Source organism: Poecilia latipinna, unplaced genomic scaffold, assembly GCF_001443285.1.
Source record: "Poecilia latipinna isolate Pla-1442-1.1 unplaced genomic scaffold, P_latipinna-1.0 Scaffold381, whole genome shotgun sequence".
In the NCBI taxonomy this organism is placed as follows: Eukaryota; Metazoa; Chordata; class Actinopteri; order Cyprinodontiformes; family Poeciliidae; genus Poecilia; species Poecilia latipinna.
The window spans coordinates 189824-205637 of record NW_015112997.1 but is presented as its reverse complement, the minus strand read 5'-3'; the positions used below and the strand labels follow the sequence as shown (position 1 = coordinate 205637).

Sequence of the window (15814 nt, the reverse complement as noted above, 5' to 3'; positions counted from 1 at the left end):
ATTTTTCAGAAAAAGGGGTTTATGCCATAAACACTGCAGTGCAAATAATTTTTGTTACCACCCTTCAGAGAAGGCATGCAGACCTTTTCTTATGAAGGACCTAGTTGTGAATTTTTATTTTAGTTCAACTTCCTGTTTCTATCTAATTTGTGAGTACAATAGGGTACACCATAATTTTATTCACTCAATTTACAGTGACAAAATATTTTAAAATGAAAATTAGATTTATTTTTTACCAACTTTACTGCTTTAGTGTTCTCAGATGTTTTATTAATCTCCTGAACTTCAATGGCTTTTGGATCATATTTCACACAGCCTTTTGTTAAGAAATAAATCAAGTTTATCAAAGTTATTAACAGATTTTGAAATAGATTAATTAATATCTTAGGAATTTTCTGTCTGACCCCCGAGTTGCAATATTTTCATATCTTAGCCACTTTCTTGCCATTTTTGCATTGTGGCACAGTGTCAGGAGGAAAAGCATTGTCCTCCTGAATCGTCGATCCAATTCTTTTCCTGAAGGCAGCGTTTTTATAGGCAAAATTGTAAATAATCCCACTCCCTTGGATAATGGAAGCTCAGGCAATTAGCTTCGATTATCTAATTCAGACTAATTTCTGTCAACATGAGATGCATTCAAATCATGGTTGTGTTCACCTTTTTCCTTTGGAAAGTTTTTTTTTCAAAACATCTCAGATGGTATAAAGGGGTCTTTGTCACAGAGAATAACTTTATCAAATTTTTTTTGAAGTGGCTACTTTTGTGCACATCTTCACAGATATCCAAAACACCTCATTCTTCATGTGTTCTTTCTTCCCAGCAATTAAACCTCTCTCCTGAATTTCTGCACAAATCGAGTTGTTTAGTGAGATGCAATTTTATTAACAGCAACACCCTTGACCCTAATTACTGAGAGGGAGTCATATAAGTGACAAAAAGGATTCAGCTCTGCATTTAATTGCATTTCATCTTATCATTTTTTTATGGCAACCTAGACTCAGTTCAAATTGCCAGCATAAAAACCAAAGCTAAAAAGTGTTTAAATAACTGTATTTCTGCCAGACTCTTTTAAAGCTTTTGGATCGCTAGAAACAAGACTGAATAATGATCGAAGCCAATGTTTTTTATTTAAAGAGAAATATGCTTCATTACAGATTGCACATTTCCAAAAGTCACAGATTTTAAATTTTATTGATACACATAAACAAACACAGAACTGCACTACTGCTAAATGACCATGCTGAAAGAACACCCAGAAGAGATGTAGCTACAGAGCGTCAGTGGCTCCCGGAGCTCCCAGTGCCAGAAACCTGTTGAGCTTAAAGTCAAAATCTATGGGACGTTCGCCGGGAGGTTTGTAGGCTCCTGTCATTGCTGAACTGAGGTAGGTTATGAGCGCACAGTTCTCTTCAAATGATGCAAGTTTTTTCTTGTACTTCTGACGAAGACAGCCAGTGGACTTTTGATTGAAAGCTTGTAAAACACAACAACAATAATAGTAATAAAAACACTTAGATTCTTTGTCGTCATAAAACTTGATTAATGATTTAGTTTAAGTACATGCACCTTTGACAGTCTGCTCACCTTTCAAATAGAAGGCCACATACACAAGAGCTGATCTTTTTACACTGACAAAAGGGTACTTTGGTTTGAGAGACCCAACAGCTGTCATGGCTTTGATCACTGGTTCTGCCACTCCCTAAAGAAACAAACAAGTTCAACTCGAACCTGATTCAGAACAGCAAAAACACTCGTAAAATGCATGCAATGAAAATTTCAACTTTAAAAAGACATGAGTCAGGGGAACAGTGTGTCTAACCTGTTCCAGGTAGCCCAGTGTTGGAAGAGAAGTGGGGGGAACAGGCTCATCAAGAGGAGGGACCTTACATGGCAGCTTTTGGTCACAGTAGAGTTCAGGTGTCCTTTGGTAACATATACCAGGCAAAAATGTTTAATTCCATTGTCATTTAAAACAAAACCTGTAACTGTTATTTTCAGACAAAAACAGAAATACAGTGATGTAAAAACATTGTTACCCTGTTACAGATTTTCTCCTGTTTGTGCCCTTTTGTCACACTTGGATATTTTGCCTAAACCTAATAACTATTTGTGCCACTCTTTGGCCAGAACATGAACATCTTTTGGGATTTAGTTTAATTCCGCCAGTCTGGAGGCTTCTCAAGCATGGGCAGTCTTTTTAAGGCCTCAGCCTATCAACTGGATTTCAGTCCAGACTTTGACTGGGCCACTCCAAAATCTTGGCTTTGCTTTGTTTTGTTTTTTTAGCCAGTCAGAGTTGGATTTGCTGGTGCTCTTCAGATCATTGTCTTTTTGTGACTTCTTGAGATATTCCATAAGGACTGAAGAATTTTCCAGAAAATCTGTTTTTCTGTAATGGCTACTGAAATTCTATTTAGATTTCAAAATCATTCATGACTAAAAAGGGGATGATTGGGATGGGACTTGCTTTTTCACAATGGGCCAGATTAGTTTGGGTAGTTATTTCCCTTGATGAACTAAATCACCATAAAAAATTATTTTCATATTTACTCAACTTACATTAGCTCGATATTAAAAATTAGTTTGAATATCAGAAATAATTAAGAGTAAAAATAAAAGAGCAATGAGAGCATAATATAGCAAAAAGTTGTTTTGTGTCGTCTACCTCATGAACTTCTCCTGCTTCTCTTTTGTCTCAAAAAGGTAAAGCTTTTCCTTGTATTCCACTGCATATTGCATCAGTCCTCGAACCAGTGATTCATACCTACAAAAAACAATGTTTAGACACGTTCAAAAGATATGACAAAACAGCTACTTTTCTTTTTTATGTATGATAAATTATAATTTTTGCCAGCAATGCATACCTCTGGTTTCCATCCTTGTAAGTGACAGGACAGAATCCCTTCAATTCAATCTGCTGTGGGAATTTGTTTTTCACCTGCAACTCTGTCAGCTTTCTTGGCAGTAGGTGGGGCTCAGGGAGGTTGTATGGACAACAAGGTGCCAAAAACTCGTCAGGATTTGACAGGAATATCTGTTGCCAAAAGAATATAGTGCAATTGTTATCTTTCTTAAGCACAACTTTAGCCATATATTTGGTCGTACATTCAATTCAATACAGGGGGCGTGTGTAAAAGAGAACGTAACCATATGTAAGTAATCATATTATGTAAATATCGTACACTGACCTCCAGATGGTTTCCGCCACATAGGCGATAATAAAACTTTTTGTACTCAGCAGCATGAGTCAAGTCTGCAGTTTCTGAGCAATCCACCAGGTGATGGAAGAGAGCAAGGCAGACAGGACAGTAATGGCCAAACTCCCCAATGCGACTATTAAGCTCTTTGGGTGTGATGCACAGCCTGTTTATGCAGGCAGCTTTCCCTGTTTAGAAATAATGTTTGGAATTAAAGGGCTGCACATAAAAAGTTTTAGCAATTTTTTTTTTCTTTACAGTTTTTCCAACACTTACCACTATATCTCCTCTTCATGTAGGAATTCACACATTTCATACTGATGTCGACTTGTTGTAAAATATTTTTCCACATCCACCATTTGTTTTTAGAGCCATCGAGCGTGAACCAGTTCTGATGCTGTTCTTGGAAGTACGGCCTAACATGTTCAACCTCTTTCTTGTAAGACGAATCCCAACTGTGCAGGATCTCAGAGCTGTCATGTAATAGGTAAGGCCTACAATGATGAAAAATAAAGCATGGGCGGAGTTTGCATTGATTTTCATTTTCTTGCTTCAACCAGCTATCAGACTTGCAGTATTTAAGGAAACTACTGTTTTTAATAAAGGCTGTTTTACTTGTTGGGGTTCATCTTGTCAGAAAGGCCTCTCAGAAGGACCTCTACGGTACTGATTTGGAGCTCAAACACTAGTATAGGTATGATGTTCTGAGACTCCATGAGTTCTGTCTGCTGAAGGGTCATTGGAAAGCCATCCAGTACATACCTGAAACATAAATTAAACCAGAGATTTGTTTTTACACTCGCATAACTAGAAGCTGTGCCGTTTTTTCCTTGCATCAAAAAAGATAATTTTCTTGTTCAAACTTTAGATGACAGAATAAAAAAATAAATAAATAAATAAACACTCCTAGACTTACGGGGCCTTCTAAAGCTATCAATAACACTTGACTCGTTTCAAAATTCATGTTACTACCACACATTTTGGATTTAGTTTGTAAGACCAGCAAAAAGTAGCGAATAATTGTGAAGTAAAAGGAAAATTATTCATGTTTTTTTTTAAACACTTTTCTTCAAATAAAACTGGGAAAACTGTGACTTTATTTTGTATTCAGTTCCTTTTTCTCTGGTATCACAAAAAAATGCAGTGTAACTCGTTACGTTCAGAAGTCACCTAATTAGGGAATATTTCTGCTATCAGTTTAATGCCAGGATAAAGGCAGATGTTCTGTGAAGGCTTCAGAGGTTTGCTGACAACATTAGAGAGCAAACAGCATCACAAAGACCAAAGAATACAGCAAGCAAGTCAGAAACAAAGCTGCGTGGAAGTTTAAAGTAGGATCAAATCTTTAAACAAATGACATGATTTTGAACATCTCACAGAAGCAAAGTTCAATTCTACCTAGAACATTTGGCCGGTTAAGGACAGTATTCATCAGAGAGGCAGCAGAGATGCTCATGGTAACTCACACCATGGAGAGCAACAGAGATCCACATCTCATATTGGAGCATTTGTGGACAGATTATGGATATGGAGTGGATTGTTCACCCCATATCCATAATCTGTCTGTCATGGAACAGTAGTTAGGAGAAAGCCATTGTTGAAAGAAATCAAAAAGCAGTTGTGTGATTACACAATATAAAGATTACACAAAACAATTAGCACTGATGGGAAAATAAATAGAGCAGAGAACATGTAGTATTGGATGAAAACCCTATGGAGTCTGGAAAGTCTTAAGAGCAGAGTAAAGGTTCACATTCCTGTAGTGGTGAGACTAAACATAAAGGTAGAGCTAAAATAGAATGATGTAGATCAAAACATATGCATGTGTTAAAATGGCCCAGTTAAAGTCCTGATTTAAATTTAACAGAGAACATGTGACAAGACTTAAAAATGTTCACAGAATCTCTGGATCCCATCTGGGTGAGTTTCAGCAATGTTGCAAGAAAGAGTGAGCAGAAATTCAGCACCTAAATGCACAAAACTAGTAGAGACATACTTCAAAAGAGTTGCACATGTAAAGTGCAGTAAAAGGTCGCTCTACAATTGTTAATTAAAGTGGAATAAAATCTGATGCACGCATCTCTTTTTGAGAAGGAGGGGGTATGTGCATCTTTTTTTCTCTCAATTCATAATTTATAAAAATTTGTTTCTGCGCTTCTTTGTTGGTCTTTCAAATAAAATGCAGATATCTGTAGCTGAAACGCAACCCATTTCAACAAACTGCAAATGATATAGATACCAAGGTGTCATTTCAAATAATAATATTGTATAAATAAAAAAAAAAAAACATATCTTACCCTCGAATGCTACATACAGAGCTAAGGAGCGCCACTTCCAGACACTGAATAGCCAGTTCATCAGGTACAACAAGGCCCTGTGTGAGATACTTTTTCATCTCCACAGCCAGGTTGGTGTGCGCCTTGTAGTTCAACACCAGACGCATTGCTGCCCCAATGGAAAGCCGAGCTAAACCATATTTATCAGCAAACATTTTTGACACTACAGAGATAAATGGTTAACAAAAGTAAAAAGTCATTTGACGCTTTCTTGACAATTGAGAATCATCTCCAGCTGCCTCGAGACTTACCAGTGGTTTTTCCAGCTTTAGGAGGTCCAGTCACTGCTATTTTTATAGGGAAGGAAGTGGTGGGGGTTGGCTGTCGAAGGTATTTTAAGGGGTTCAGTTTGAACTTGCTGCGGTTTTCCTTGGTTCGAAAAAAGTAAATAAACGGACCGAGGATGAGGGGATATGAGGAATTTAGAGGCCAATGGATTGGATGAATTATGTCCTCGTCGTATTGCTGGGTTATATGTGGAAAAAAAAGAACAACACAGGCAATCAGTCAGTTTCCAAACTCAAAATAGAAATAAATATAAATGAATGTCAAATCATTTTTAAAATCTCTAGAAGCACAGCTGTTACTTCACATTTTCCTTAATTATACTAACCTGGACAGGGTCTGCACAGTCAAAGGCACTGTTAAGCTTATAGGAGTAGAGCAGCAGACTTTCTGCGAGTCTGTATGAGATTTGCTGACATGATAGGAAAAGTGACTCCCTGTTTGTTATCATGGGGTTGATTTTGTGGAGCATGCGATTCTGGATTTTTTCTAACTTTTGAGATGCATTGAATTCCAGCTTGGGTATGTCATTTTCACTGATGAGTTCCTGAGATTACAACGACACATGAAAAAACTCAGAAGACCATTAAAAAATGCAAGGATGTTAGGATCTTCACATTAACATGAAAAGAGAGTTGGAGAAGACATGCTCAGAAGTCATACGCTCTCCAGAGTGGTTATTAGACTTCCACTTATTAGCTTTTAATGGTTTTCTCTACTCATACCATCACAGTCATAATGTTTGCAGAATCCTTTTCAAAGCGGTCTTCTATTTCCTCCTCAATCCATTCAGTCGCTGCCTCTTCAGTCTCCTGTTCCTCTATGTCCTCATTGAAGCCTGTTTCAGGAAATTCCACCTCCAATATAGCATCTATCTCTTCCATGTTGGTGAAATCGTCTGCTTCTTCCTCATTTTCTTTTATCTGGTGCCTAAACTATTTGTTTAGATATATAAAATTAAAGAACATCTAAAATCCAAAGTGAGATAACAAGGTATTGATGAGTTTGCTTACGGTAAATCTGGACTCATCAGCCTCTTGCAGTTCTATGAGTTCAGCCCTTCTCTTGGCGATCATTTCATCCTAGATCAAAGCAGTAAAAACAAATGATTTAGACACTAGTAAAGGAAATAACATAATAGAAATTATTAAAAATCAATCTGTCATCACACACACACAAAAGAAATCACATTCATACTCGATTTTTTTGCCGCAGATGTTGCAGAAGTTTTATCTGTTCTTCATGCTTGTGGTAGAGCATGCGCCACTTCTCAAGGTAGCCTGGCAACAGGCGTCTTTGGACATCTGTGGCTTCAACTTCCATGACAACAACAAGATCAGGGAATAGCTGTCGTTCCAACATGAACTCCACCTGCTCAGGATCATGGGGGAAACCCTCCAAGATGAAGCCTACAGACCTAGAAAGTACATATTAGTATATGAAAAACAAAAATCGAGAAAAAGTGTTTACTATAACCAACACAACTAAAGACGTAAAAGAAAAAGGTGCATGGTGTTATGTACATTAACTACATTTGAATTCAAAATAAGATTCTGAGCATAGTGTTTGTTAATGCAGACAGGACCTAACATAATTCCCCGAAGACAGATAGGGCAGCTGAAAATCCAGACCCCACATGCTTGCCTGTCACCTGACTCGCATGGCACCCAATCCCAATGTTCCTGAGTGCAAGAGGCGAAGGGGGCTTCCAGATATGTCTTCAGGCTGTTTACAGCCAATCTTCAGGACCAAAAACTCGACAACGGTATTACAGTAACCTCCCCCAGAATAATCCAAAATAAACTGTTGTTGCCACATGGTGTTTAATAAAATGGATACATGGATTTATGGATGGGTGGACAAACAAACAACTTTAGGGTACTAAAAAAAAAACTACTCTAGTGAAGTACATCCTAAAATGAAGAATGTCTGGTGATAATTACTTGTATGGTTCTTCTCGAAAGTAAGGTAAAATAACCATATCCAAAACTTGATTAGTCAATGGCTCTCCATCGGCTAGGTAGGCTTTGATGACTAATTCATCTTCAGTCAAAAACACCTCCTGTTGTGATTATAAAAACACAGAAGTTCTGTTCAAATATTTTATCCTGACAACAACATTCTTGCTTTTAAAACTTTGAGAAAAAACCTTAAACGTCAATAGCAAAAAACATAAAATAAAAATAAAATAAAAATGAATCAAACCTCATCAATGTTCAAGTTGCCAGATGTATTTTCTGTTTCCTCTTCCTCTCCCTTTTCTGCTCTTATTTGCTCCTCCACATACTCAGTATCACTTTTTAGGTACACGGCCTCATCAGCAGAGGGAACTGGCTTATATGTCTTGGCCATAATTTTCGTTTGCAGTTGCTCTCTGAACTGAATATGGACAAGCCCGAGTTTCTTTGAAAGCCATTCACCATTAGTCGTTTTGCCTGACCCTCTAACGCCAAGCAAAAAGATTCGCAAGGCAGGAGGCTTGCATAGGAGGAAAATAGAAACACGTAAGTGATTCTATCTTATTCTGAAAAAAATACTTCTTTATTCTCATTCTTGCTGCTTTACCTTAAGGAGCTCTCCTTGTGCAACAAAGTGGCCAGGATTTTCAATGAAGGAGTCTCTGGCCTCTATGGTGGAGAAGTAATAAGTCCGTTCACGGTACTTAGCTGAGATTTTGTCAGTCGTTGGCCACAGGACATTGTTTCTTTTGAAGGCAACAGGGCAGAAATGCTTGGTGTCGCCCAACAACCTCTTGCTTGCTGGTTCAAACTGTAACATTGGTTGAACAAAGATGATCTTACAGATTATAAAAAATATATATTTATCTACAAAATAAAAGATCTACATCTTCTTTAGGTTTAAATAGATTTGTAATATCAATTTTAAATCAAAAGTATCTGTCAGTACATCCTCTTCCTCCTCTTCTTCCTCTTCTGATTCGTCACTATCTTCTTCTTCATTTTCGAATGCTGTTAAGGCCTCCTGATCTTCTTCCTCCTCGATCAGGTCAACTGAAGAAAACTCCCAAGCCACATACTGAAATGGTCCTAGAGGTGATGGAAATAAAGATGAAAAGACTTTACTTTCTCACAAATTTTCTCTATTTTTGTGCTTTGTCACACTTAAATATTTGAGAGCATAATACATATCAATATCAGACAAAGATAACCTTCGAGTAAACACAAAATGCAGTTTTCAAATACAAAATGTTTTGTTTATTAGGGCAAAAGGCTTTCCAACCCAATCTGGCTCTGTGTGAAATAGTGATTATCTGCCATGTTTAATCCACATTTTATTTATAGCTTCGTCCAAATTCATTCAAACTGGATTAATGCCAGACCTGTTCAGTGAATAAATCACTTTTAGTAGATTTTATTATTGTTTTTGTGTTTTTTTTATGTATGTAACATGTCTTTCTTCTAAATGAGAAAAGTCTCAAGAGATAAAGGATTATATAAAAATTGCACCTGTCTAACAGCATGAAGTAGACTAAATATTCTAAAAAAACAACATAACATGCTTGAATTTAAATCAAACTTGAAATTTTTTCGCATAACCTTGATCATGATCAAAAACCTTTGCAGAATTCAAAAACATATTTTAAAAGGACTCCTTGCCAGCTTTTTTCTAATAAATGGTAGTAGTTGCTATCAGCTATGATCGTTGACAAGAAGGAATTTTTTTTACACATGGCCAGGTTGTTTTGGATATTTTTTCCCCCTTAGTAAAGGAAATACTAATTATAAAAGACACTTTTTACACATACGTATGTTACTCTTTGATTATAGCATTTTTGGCAACTTGAAATATTTAAGTACAAAAAAGCTAAAAAGGCACTATAATTTCCATTCAAATTGCAAAACCTTAAAAGTTTATTGTGATGATTTCAAACAGGTTTGTACACTCACTTTCCATTTCTTTGACAATTTCTTGAAGCAAGTCGTCAGGGCTCTTTCTCCCAATCTCAACATCGAAGTGGCTTACTGTTATATTCGATTGCATTTGATCCCACTCCGCCTCAAATATCTCAATTTGCTCTCTATACTCCTTCATCTCTGGAATGCTGGCATAGTCCATTTCCATACCTTCTGGTAATTCTACTAGTACAGCACAGAGTAAAAGGAGAAAGGGATTCGTTTAAATCTTTATCATTGGCGCTTCTGTTCATTTTTGTTCAGACTGTCCCGATTAATCCAAATTATAACAATCGACTGCTTGGTTTATTTTGTCTGTGTCTACTGGACAGGCAACATCAATATATTTAAGTTCTTCTGAATTATCTTAGAAAAGATGACACTACCAAAATATACAAGTTCTAGAAGCACATGGAGACATAATACCCTCTTCCTCTTCGATAATCGCCAGTAGGTCTGTCAGTGTCTCTGATTCTTGCTCCTTTTCTTTCCTGAAGTGGGAAGACATTTAACACTGTATTAGAAATGTGCAAAAACACTTAAATACTCTAAACTGGAGAAGGCTACTGAGTCTGAACTTACAAAAGTGTTTCACTTCGCAGAAACGGTTGGTTCTGTAATCTTTTCTCGATCTCTTTGTCCACGCTTTCCTTATTCTGCTCATAAATTCTCTGCATTACTGTTTTGTACACATACACAATAAAGTGGACACATTAAAAACACGGTCTATGGGGAAACTTGGAGAAAACAAGTGCACGAAGTATGCCCCCACTGTAATGTTTATCAGTGTCTTTGAGACAGATGATTGTGTCTGGCAGGGTTCCGACTTGCTGAACAACATCCATTTCAGAAAGATTCTTGGGAAAGTTGTCAAGCACCCATCCTGTTTTGTCCTCAGAATTGGAGTTCATTGTCTCTATCTGTGACATAAACACTTTAATGCTAATATACTTAAAGGCAAAATTGACAACGTAATAAAAATAATACTGTACATCAATTAAGAAAAGCATACTCAGATTAAAAGAAAAGTGATGCATGAGTGGGTTAATTAAAAAACTGAAAATGTGTATGTATTTTGTGAATTTAAAAAACAACAACAAATACTGTCTACAGGACAAATATATATTGAATGCTTTGCCTGTGTGCATAGTAGATTTTCTACTTTCCATTGTACATGTTCGGGATTTTAAAATGTAACATATTGCATACATGAAGGAAAATAATAGATAAGAATAAGAATGATGAATCAATAAAACAGGAAAACAAGCTCACTGCTAACATTGAACTTGAAACGTACCTCTTCCATTCGACCTTTCAGTGCATTAACATACATTTCAAAGGGCGGTATGGCCATTTGTTTGGCATCCTCAATGGCTTGTTGCACCAGAGCAGTTACTTGTGGATTATCCATCGCCACTGAGAGCAGCACACACCACAAAATTACACATACACACATACTATGTATGTGTGTGAACATGCATATACATATATAAAATATATAATGCCTGTAGAAAATGACATATGACTTTATTTTGCAAATTCATCTTTGAGATATTTATTTTAAAACAATCAGAAAACCATGCATCATTTTTTACTTAATGATTTTGATTTTATTTGATTATGTCTATTACAAAAACCAAAAAGCAGTGGCTGTAATGTGACAAACTGACAAAAAGGTTAATGAGGTATGAATGTCAAATTATTTTTAGTTAACAAGATAAAAACTCCTTTTGTTCACATAAAAAATATAAGGGTAACATAAGATCAGTGATATTTTGTATATATCTGCACAACTTTGATAAAGGATAATATTTTATGTGAAAATATGAAATCTTAGATAAGGCCCAACTTGCCTGAAGTGTTTTCTCGCGCTTTCTTCTTCCTCATACTCTTTACAGTAGGTGTTGTGATGTCTCTAAGTTTTTCGAACCTCTCCTGGTCAGCCTTGGCTAAAAATGGCTTTATCAGCTCCTCTAAATCGAGCACCACAGCACCGTAGTGCTGAGCTAGAAGACTGCACATGGTGCTCTTTCCAGTCTGAGAAGAGCCAATGATGCAAACCTTGCAAGGGGGTCTGGGCATTGGAGGCAGTAGGTACCTGCGTGGATTTGCGATAAACTTCTGGTAGGCGTCCTGGCATGAAAGTATGTACAACTTGTCCTGAAAGCTGTACAATAGTTGAGCAGGGAAAGGTTTTTATCCAGTCATATTTGTTAGTGGTAGGCCAGTCAATTTAAGGAGAATAATTCATTAAAGAACACTCACCCCACACACAAATCTGTCTCTCCTTGAATAATGTTGCCCTCCTTCAGAGCAACTGGACAAATTCTGCCCCAGCGGCTTCTTCTCCACCGAAAGCCAGGGGCCACAATTCTGATGGAGGTCATGAATCTTAGAAGGTCTTCCTATGAAAGAGAGAAATACCTGCTAACACTGATTCAAGTCAAATTTGCAGAAGTTCCGTCAGAGAAGGAGTGTTTAAAGACTCCACCAACAAATTAGTAGGAGGTTTTATTCATTAATGAAAATTAAGGAAAAATATGAGGATGGCCTTGCTGTGGCAATCGTGTCTGTTAGTTCTTCCTCAACATGTTGACTGAGCAGGACTGGAACAGGGACAGGCTTTATAGCCATAGTTCCAAGACGAGCCATCACAGACTGCAAGGTAAAAATAGAAATAAACTGAAGTCAGTCCACCAAAAAGATCAGTTGCTGAACTTTTCTGAATGCACATTTTTAACTTTACCAAGTACAGTTCTTCAGGTGGATCGTTTCCATCTAGTTCCAAGAGGTAGATGGGGTTGTGTTCTGCAAAAACGTCCTGGAAAAATATCAAGCAACACCAAACATGGTATGTGTTCAAAGAAGTTTTTATGACCCAGGTTGGTTCCATTACATTATTTTTTATTTAATTTTTGCAAAACATTGGCTATGTTGGTGCAAATCATGACAATTTTATCCAGGGTGTGTATATGATGTGCTGAATTCTGATATATCATTTTATTCTTTGTATATATTTATTTATTTATTTTTTTACATTTTTTTTATTTTTCTATATACCCTTAATCTTTGTAAGGATTTAGCCTGTCTGGAAAATGGCCCACACAAGAAGTCAAAGGGCATCGTGCACCTTGGACAAGTCATCAATGTATCACTGATAAGATGTGGAAAGTCATTTCAATTTACACTTGCAAATTGGGAATGCATAAAAATCCACCTTTTGTGTGTTTTAGTAGAAAAAAAAACTTTTAATAAGTAACACTTCATTTTATGTGGCTAAAAATTCAGAATATTTTGAAACACAACTTAAGTTGATAAGGATTTTCTTAAAATCTTTAGACGTAAAGAATATTTTTTGTGGCAATCTATAATATTTTATTAAGGAATCGAGTTGAGCAATTTAGGAATGACTGCAGAACAAAATTTAAAAAATGATCAAAATATTTCTTGCTGCCAGTTTTGCTCTCCAAGACCTAAATACTAACTTTTAGTGTGCTGCTAAAACTGGCATTTAGGAATTTACAAATTCTAAAAATTTATGAATATTTTACATGCATGGCAAATAGAAATCAGAATCAGCCTTATTTGCCAAGATTGTACTTAAAACTAGTGTTAATATTTTCCTAAAAGAATAACCAAATCAGTATCGCTATGGTGATCTTTAAAATAGCATTCCTTGTGTTCAGGGGACATAAGAGGAACAGAAAATATCTGCTGTTCAAAACACACTTCTGTCTGAAATGAAAAGAAGTACAATACTTTATGTGTGTACTGAATATTTTAGAAAATAAAAAAAGCCATTCTAACTTGCCTCCAACTGTCTAAGCACGATGTTCTTGTAAGTGCTGATTTTAGCAAAAATATTTTGGGGCAGGTATTCTGGTAACCACACCATCTGTTCAAACATTTCCATAGAGAGGGGTTCCTCCTCAGGCTGAAAGAAAAAAAGGAAAGTGGTGTATTAGAATATTGTAGTTGAGCACATTCTTTTCAGAAGTTTGTTGTTGTCCTATTATCATGTCTTATTTTATTTTATTTTTTTGCTAAAAATGATAAACATGGTTGCAAATCCAGGTTAAAAACCACCACCAACAACAACAAAATTAAGTGATTTATGATTTAATGAAACAGCAGCAGAAGTAGAAAATGTTTTTTTGTACACTAAGTACCTCCTCGTAATCTTCGTCAGTATCTTCCATCTCCTGTTCCTTGCTCCTCCTAAGACGCTCCTCTTCCTGTTGCCAAAGATTCATGTTGTGTAGCTGCCCAGTTTCTGGATGCTGCTTCAGACCAGACAACCTTTTGACCAGGTCAATGTCTGAACACTGTTAAAAGACAGGACGCATTGTTTGTAGATGATATCAGTAACTCTGAGCAACATTTTTAAGTTATATAAGTTTTCTAAATATGTGCTGTTATTACACTTTGATTATGTGAACTACAAAGAAGTACAAAATAACAAAATAACAAAATACAACATTCAACTCTACGAATTTGACCTTAATGTTAATGATGAAATCTGGCGTTAGCTTGAGGTTTTTGATCAATTCAATCTGGTCATGGATCTCTTGGGGATCTTCTGTTACGTATGGGAGGCAGCTCAGCACGTAGCCTGTACAGAGAAACGGAATGACCAAACATTGGCACAACATCCATGCTGTTTTAATAAAAATAGTTACTTTCTGCTTGCTTAGGTAATCTCATACATTCTGGTTGATAATTTTTGGACTTCTTATTATCAAAAACAATGTTTGGTGTTTAAAGAGCATGCAGTACTAAACCGTTTTAGTTTACTATTAGAGCAGTTTACCGTAGTGCTGAACATCGGGCTTGTTAATTCTGTCAAGAATCAACTGCACAACCTCATCGTTTGTGACACTTTCCCCTTCGTTCAAGATGTTCAGAAGCTGAAATGGTTTAAAATTATAACATGGACATTATATTAGTTTTAAGATGTATATAACCACATTAATGAAAACTAATAGAAATAATCTCTCTTACCTCTATTCCTTCCTGAGTTTTGGTTTTAATGTATGTGTTGAGCATATCTGTAGCTGAAACGTTTTTAAATAAGAAATGCATTAGGTGCCAGGCATACAAGTATGAAAACAAAGTATCTGAGAAGAACATACCATCAATTAGAATACACCTGTAAGAGACTGCAATGTTTCTGGCCAATGTTGATTTCCCAACACCCTGTCAAAAAAAGAAACATTGAAAATGAGGTCAAGGATACGGAATATGTCTTGGAATTATTTATTTATTTTTTTAATTTTGAGTGGTTTTTCTTCCATGCTTAAATGTAATTTCCTGCAATAGCTCAAACTGATGCCTTATGCACATTGATAAATCAAACCATAGGAAAACACCGTCCCTATTCATCCCACATCTGTCTTCCTTATCTTTAGTTTCCTTACTTTTTATGGGTTTAGCAGATGAGTCTACTTAATCCATTAATCAATAATTAATTGATTCATGGATTCACTTGCCGTTACAGAATTCTTGATACTTTGTGGAGAATTTAGTCTGTTCTTTATATTTATGAACTGTTATCTTTAGAAAGTAGCCTACATAATTTCCAAAGGGTCCTTGCAGATAACTGTAAATATCTCATAGAACTTACTGGTCTTCCAAATATAATGAAGCAGGTGGGTTTGGCAAGGAGACCCGCTCTCTCAGCTTCATCTTCTATTAGATTGTCCACCAAAGCGTCCATTTAGCTTGTCCAACGGATAGACTACCGAAACATTAAAATGCTTTCAAAGAAGATTGTTTCTTTTTTTAACCATATCAACTGTCACCCATTTAACCGTTTGTGCTTACTTTTGTCTTAAATCGTCGAATAACCCCTTCTATGTGTATTAATTGTAGGTAACGAACACTGTCGACGTTTCGACGTTGCTTTTGGAGAAACAAAGCAGCTGTCTGCTGGTTGCCATAGAGACAAACTTAAACTCAGCGCGTGGAAGGGCACACGTTGCTGCATATTTTGCTAGCCTTTCAATAAATTTGTCAGATTACCTTATCATCAGTTAAATGTAAAAAAAAAAAAAAAAACGGACGGCGGAGTCCAGCGACGACA

The 15814-nt window shown here is 36.3% G+C and overlaps 1 protein-coding gene across 2 annotated transcripts in view; it reads right to left on the bottom strand.

Moving 5' to 3' along the window:
- Nucleotides 1–1102: 1102 nt before the first annotated feature.
- Nucleotides 1103–15814, bottom strand: part of ak9 (adenylate kinase 9) — an 18879-nt gene continuing 4167 nt past the window's right edge. Inside the window, exons 1-34 of one of the 2 annotated variants that reach the window (XM_015036789.1) lie at nucleotides 15356–15673; nucleotides 14865–14928; nucleotides 14734–14786; nucleotides 14543–14639; nucleotides 14232–14344; nucleotides 13902–14057; nucleotides 13544–13666; nucleotides 12479–12553; nucleotides 12289–12390; nucleotides 11998–12137; nucleotides 11586–11899; nucleotides 11030–11148; nucleotides 10505–10652; nucleotides 10315–10411; nucleotides 10159–10223; nucleotides 9727–9915; nucleotides 8726–8865; nucleotides 8384–8587; nucleotides 8024–8296; nucleotides 7762–7880; nucleotides 7016–7235; nucleotides 6832–6900; nucleotides 6544–6753; nucleotides 6147–6365; nucleotides 5785–5998; nucleotides 5495–5696; nucleotides 3813–3959; nucleotides 3474–3691; nucleotides 3189–3385; nucleotides 2865–3034; nucleotides 2666–2764; nucleotides 1820–1922; nucleotides 1585–1699; nucleotides 1103–1473 (exon numbers count right to left, since the gene is read on the bottom strand). In XM_015036789.1, coding sequence (XP_014892275.1) covers nucleotides 1268–1473; nucleotides 1585–1699; nucleotides 1820–1922; nucleotides 2666–2764; nucleotides 2865–3034; nucleotides 3189–3385; nucleotides 3474–3691; nucleotides 3813–3959; nucleotides 5495–5696; nucleotides 5785–5998; nucleotides 6147–6365; nucleotides 6544–6753; nucleotides 6832–6900; nucleotides 7016–7235; nucleotides 7762–7880; nucleotides 8024–8296; nucleotides 8384–8587; nucleotides 8726–8865; nucleotides 9727–9915; nucleotides 10159–10223; nucleotides 10315–10411; nucleotides 10505–10652; nucleotides 11030–11148; nucleotides 11586–11899; nucleotides 11998–12137; nucleotides 12289–12390; nucleotides 12479–12553; nucleotides 13544–13666; nucleotides 13902–14057; nucleotides 14232–14344; nucleotides 14543–14639; nucleotides 14734–14786; nucleotides 14865–14928; nucleotides 15356–15448 — 5073 coding nt within the window. In that variant the 5' untranslated portion in view covers nucleotides 15449–15673 and the 3' untranslated portion in view covers nucleotides 1103–1267. Of the gene's footprint in view, nucleotides 1474–1584; nucleotides 1700–1819; nucleotides 1923–2665; nucleotides 2765–2864; nucleotides 3035–3188; nucleotides 3386–3473; nucleotides 3692–3812; nucleotides 3960–5494; nucleotides 5697–5784; nucleotides 5999–6146; nucleotides 6366–6543; nucleotides 6754–6831; nucleotides 6901–7015; nucleotides 7236–7761; nucleotides 7881–8023; nucleotides 8297–8383; nucleotides 8588–8725; nucleotides 8866–9726; nucleotides 9916–10158; nucleotides 10224–10314; nucleotides 10412–10504; nucleotides 10653–11029; nucleotides 11149–11585; nucleotides 11900–11997; nucleotides 12138–12288; nucleotides 12391–12478; nucleotides 12554–13543; nucleotides 13667–13901; nucleotides 14058–14231; nucleotides 14345–14542; nucleotides 14640–14733; nucleotides 14787–14864; nucleotides 14929–15355; nucleotides 15674–15814 lie in introns of those variants that run through there. The other variant, XM_015036790.1, reaches the window with a different exon arrangement.